The sequence below is a fragment of the Anguilla anguilla genome, chromosome 18 (assembly GCF_013347855.1).
Source record: "Anguilla anguilla isolate fAngAng1 chromosome 18, fAngAng1.pri, whole genome shotgun sequence".
Classification (NCBI taxonomy): Eukaryota; Metazoa; Chordata; class Actinopteri; order Anguilliformes; family Anguillidae; genus Anguilla; species Anguilla anguilla.
Window position 1 is genome coordinate 6,288,190 of NC_049218.1, and position 5,000 is coordinate 6,293,189.

At 56.9% G+C, this 5,000-nt stretch overlaps 1 protein-coding gene across 25 annotated transcripts in view; it reads left to right on the forward strand.

Annotated features, from left to right (window-relative positions):
* Positions 1-5,000, forward strand: part of LOC118217801 (calcium/calmodulin-dependent protein kinase type II subunit gamma) — an 84,660-nt gene that overhangs the window by 49,296 nt on the left and 30,364 nt on the right. For all 25 annotated transcript variants that reach the window (XM_035399852.1, XM_035399827.1, XM_035399829.1 and 22 more), the window contains exons 6-9: positions 287-359; positions 3,198-3,300; positions 4,350-4,433; positions 4,517-4,611. In XM_035399852.1, the coding sequence (XP_035255743.1) occupies positions 287-359; positions 3,198-3,300; positions 4,350-4,433; positions 4,517-4,611 (355 nt within the window). The remainder of the gene's footprint in view (positions 1-286; positions 360-3,197; positions 3,301-4,349; positions 4,434-4,516; positions 4,612-5,000) is intronic.

The following is a 5,000-nucleotide window of genomic DNA, read 5'->3' on the forward strand; positions in this document are numbered from 1 at the left end:
GTGTGTGTGTGAGTGTGTGTGCATGCGTGCGTATGTGTGTATGTGTGTGTGCGCGTGTGTGTGCATGCGTGCGTATGGGTGTATGTGTGTGCGTGCGTGCGTATGTGCGTATGTGTGTGTGCGCGTGTGTGTGCATGCGTGCGTATGTGTGCGTGTGTGTGCGTGCGTGCGTGTGTGTGTGTGTGTGCCTGTTCGTGTGCTTGTGGGGGCGCCAGGAGCTGTCCCAGGTCACGCTGGACCGCTCACGTGCGCTAACACCCCCCCCCCCCAATCTCTGTACCCACAGCCAGTGCATCAATCAGATCCTGGAGAGCGTCAATCACATCCACCAGCATGACATCGTGCACAGGGACCTCAAGGTGAGTAACCATCGCCACGGCAACCTCTCCTCCGATTGAGGCTGCATCCCCGTCTCCATGGCAACTTGCTGCGTCATGTTTTTTTTTTTTTTTCTTTTTCTTTTTTTTTCTTCTTCTCCTCCTCCTTCTCCTCCTGCCTGCCTCCTTCAGAAGGAACTGATTGCTTTCTGATAGAAGGCGGCGTGCCAGCGAAGCTCTCCAGACGCAGAGCGTATGCCCGACGGTCTCTCAGACGCCGGACCGCTCCTGCGATTAAATGTGTGGCGCGTGGCGGTGTTAACCGTTCGGTGATTGGCGTTGCGGTCGGGGGGGGGCGGTCGGGGGGTCAGGGGGGACGGGGGGGGCGGGTGGGGGGGAGGAAAAAGAGGCACGCGCATCGATGACCTCTATTACACGTCGGATCGTGCGTTCCTGCTCAGGAGCTTGTCTCGATGTGGTGGGGGGGGGGGGGTTATTAAAAGGGACTGTTCGCCTGATTCTTTCCAGTGCACGTCTTGCCGAAAAAACCCATCGCACCCGACGCGCTCACCATTTTATCACCCCTGACTGGAGAGAAAGATTGCGTGTGTGTGTGTGATGGACTTTGATGGGGGTGTGGGGTGTGTGAGCGTGTGTGTGTGTGTGTGTGTGATGGACTTTGATGGGGGTGTGGGGTGTGTGAGCGTGTGTGTGAGCATGTGCGTGTGTGTGTGTGTCTGTTTGTGTCTGTGTGTTCCTCAGGGGGTGTAGGGGGGGGGGGGGCTTCATGTTTGTGAAGGAGCTGCTAAAATGTCCTGTTCTCCTCTGCGCGTGCAGCAGCGCGTGTGTTAAATAAGCCGTCTGCAGGGCCACTGCTTCTCTGCTTGTAGCCCGATGCTAACGCTAACGGAGAACGGCACTGTTTGTTTACGCGCTCTGCTCTTTCAGTGAATTTCCACTCCGCGTTCTAAAGCCTGTCAATCATCCGAGAAATGAGACGAGCCCCCCCCCCTTCCGCCCCTCCTCACACTACGCATCTCTCCCCCCCCCAGCAGCGGACATGCCACCTGCCTGGCATCAATCCAGGCCGTGAGCTGTAGGTAAACAGGGAAATATGTGGTGGAGGGCTGGTTGCCATGGTGATAAACATGACATCACGACTGTGCCCTGCTTTGGACTGGAGGGGCAGGGGGAGCTCATTGTGCCACTTCTAATTCATCATGACAGCATCATTGCCCCCCCCCCCCCCCCTCCTCTCAGCCACCCCACCACGTCCCGCTGATTCCCAGGGTAAACCGCTGGACCCGCTCGGGGACACTGTGGAGATGCCAAACCTCGCCCCCCTCCCCCCTCCCGCCTCCCCAGCCCTCCCCAGGGAAGGCCAGTCTGTAGGGATAAGCAAGCCCGCCATCAAACCGTTATTAGCTCAGAGCTCCAGGGAGCATTACGGTCTGATACTTTCCCTCTGTTCACTGCTGAGAAGTCTGAGCTGCACCTCCCCACCCTCCACAGCCTCCCCACCCTGCTCCCCAGCCTCCCCACCCTCCACAGCCTCCCCACCCTGCCCCCAACCCTCCCCACCCCGATCCCCAGACCTCCCCACCCTGCCCCCCACCCTCCACAGCTTCCACACCCTGCTCCCCAGCCTCCCCACCCTGCTCCCCAGCCTCCCCACCCTGCCCCCCACCCTCCCCACCCCGATCCTCAGACCTCCCCACCCTGCCCCCCACCCTCCACAGCTTCCACACCCTGCTCCCCATCCTCCACACCCTGCTCCCCAGCCACCCCACCCTGCTCCCCAGGCCTCCACACGCTGCTCCCCAGCCTCCACACCCTGCTCCCCAGGCCTCTCCACCCTGCTCCCCAGGCCTCCCCAACCTGCTCCCCAGGCCCTCAGTCTGGAACATGTGGAATTAAGGACTTCTAAAGGACTGACCTTTTTCCTCTGTGACTGTTTGCACTCTGTCAGTCCAAATATAGTCGTCTCACAGAGAAGGTCGCGCTAGGCTAACCTGAGCTAAAACCGTCCGCCCCACAAAGAAAAAAAACAACAAAAAAAAAGAAACCATATAAACAAAAGCTCTTGGCGGCTAAAGCAGTTGGACCTGGATGAAAGGAGAGCCCTTGTTTTATTTCATCTCTCTCAGTGCCCCCTTGTGTTTTAAGAGGATACGTGGAGTACAGTATTGTCGTATATAGGGGGGGTAATGTGCACACTGACCGCTACCGTATCCTCAAACGCCAAACACAACGGATCGTCGGCATAGAATGCAGATTGGAGAGAGGGGGCGGGGCTGAGCGGAGGGGGCGGGGCTGAGCTGAGGGGGGCGGGGCTGAGCGGAGGGGGCGGGGCCTTTCACCGCCGGCAGCGTGTGAACCTGTGAGCAGGGGTGACGTGCGTCACGCGCGGTGGGTGGGTCGGAGCCCCCCCGGAAAGGTTTGGTGGGGGGGGTCAGGCCTCGCTGTGACGTGCCACGGGGATGGAACCTGCAACCCCTGCGGGCGTCGGGGCGGGCGCGCTGACCCACACCTGCCGAGTCGTGCGTCAGCGGGCGGGCGCCTGGTGCCCCCTGTCACCTGACCTCTCCTTCCCGGCCAATCAGAGCCAGCCACTCGTTGCAGACATTTGAGTGTAGTGTGCTTTGAACACAATGTACGAAAAGCACTAGATAGATAGCATTTATTGCACTGAAATGCAGATGAAACGTGTGCTTGTGCCTTTGCTGCTATTCAGAGTGTTACTGATCGATTAGGCCTGTGTGTATTTAACATCTGCCATTCGATATGCGTCTGTCTGTCCATCTGCCTGTGTGTCTGTCTGTCCGTCTGTCTGTCTGTCTGTGTGTCTTTTTGTCCGTCTGTCTGTCTGTCTGTCTACAGCCGGAGAATCTGCTCCTGGCCAGCAAGATGAAGGGGGCTGCTGTGAAGCTGGCCGACTTCGGCCTGGCCATCGAGGTACAGGGTGATCAGCAGGCCTGGTTCGGTAAGTGTGCCCCCCTCCCCCCTCCTATCCCTCCAGTCCCAGTGCACTGCCGCCCCCTCCCCCCCCTCCCCCCTCCCTGTTCCAGTGGGTTCTGTTTCCCAGAGTGCCTTCGCTCTCCAGGCTTTATCGGGGCCCCGCCCTGGTGATGTAATATGCTTCTGATGGAGATTCCAGGTGTTAGTGAGACTGGGGGGAAAAAAATAGGGGGGGGGGGGAGTAGGGGTAGGGGCGCAAATCCTTCTAGTGCAGACGGATGACGCCCCTCTCCCTTTCAGTCCCCACCCCTCCCTTCTCACCGGCACCTCAACAGCCCCCCCCTTCCTCTCCCTTGCCACCCCCTCCCCCTCCCCCTCCCCCCGTCTCTCTCGCCTCCCGCTGTGGTTGGTCTCCCGGGTGCTGTTGTGATGTCACCTGGAAGGAGTCCAACTTTTATTTTAAAACCCCCGCCCCACCCCACCCCCCGTACCCCCCCCCCCCCCCCCCCACTCGAACTCGCCGCTTACAGCGAGCCCCGCCATAACTACGGCTGTGGGCTTTCAGAAAGGACAAGCGATGTGCGTCCTCATTGGTTCGAGACCCCAGCTCAAGCTTCCCTCATTGGCCGAGCTGGAGCCGTCTCTTCCCTTATTGGTTGTGGTGCCCAGCTGCAGGTTCTCAGATTGAATGCTGTGCCAGTCTCTCTTGATCTCGCCGATGACTCACTCTTATGTATAATGCAAGCCATAAAAAGCTTGGCGCACACTAAGTGTGATTTTTTTTTAGCACTTCATACGTACAGTAGAAGTTAACTTTAGAAATGTTAGATCACTACAAGTACTGATCTCTAACAGTTACACAAAAGATCTTTGAACTCCTAGTTTTTATATTTTTCGTATTTCAGTTTGCTCGTAACATTTTATTTGTGTTGTATTTTGTGCGATTATTATCTTATTACTCATTTTCGTACACTACTTCCTTGAATGTAATTCCACTATAGGGGAGGGGTCAGTCCAGTTCTGGGCTGGTTTATTTACGGGGAATGTTGTTTTTTTTTAATTTTTTGGCTACAGGGTTTGCGGGTACCCCTGGCTACCTCTCCCCAGAGGTCCTGAGGAAGGACCCGTACGGGAAGCCTGTGGACATCTGGGCTTGTGGTAAGTGTGTGCCTCGCCTATCCCAGAATTCCGTGGGGGTGTCCCATGATCCCGTGGTAAGGCTTGTGTGTGTGTCTGTGCAGGTGTGATCCTTTATATCCTCCTTGTGGGATACCCGCCCTTCTGGGACGAAGACCAACACAAACTCTACCAGCAGATCAAGGCGGGTGCATATGATGTGAGTGTACAGTCTCTCTCGCTCTCTCTCTCTCTTTCTCTTTCTCTCTCTCTCGCTCTCACTCTCTCTCTCTTTCTCTCGCTCTCTCGCTCTCTCTCGCTCTCTCTCTCCCTCTCGCTCTCTCTCTCCCTCTCTCTCTCTCTCTCTCTCTTTCTCTCGCTCTCCCTCTCTCTCTCTCTCTCTCTGTCTCTCTCTCTTTCTCTCGCTCTGTGGGTGTGGGAATCCTTGGACCTCAGTGACTGTTGTTGATTGCAGCAAGAGAAAGCAGCGTTACAAGCAACCTCTCTCAATTGGCCGGCTGGCCGGCTGACTGATTTTGCTCCTGTAGTAAGAGCTGCTTACCACTAGAGGCACAAGAGAGCAAAAAATAGCGGTGGTCATCAAAGCTA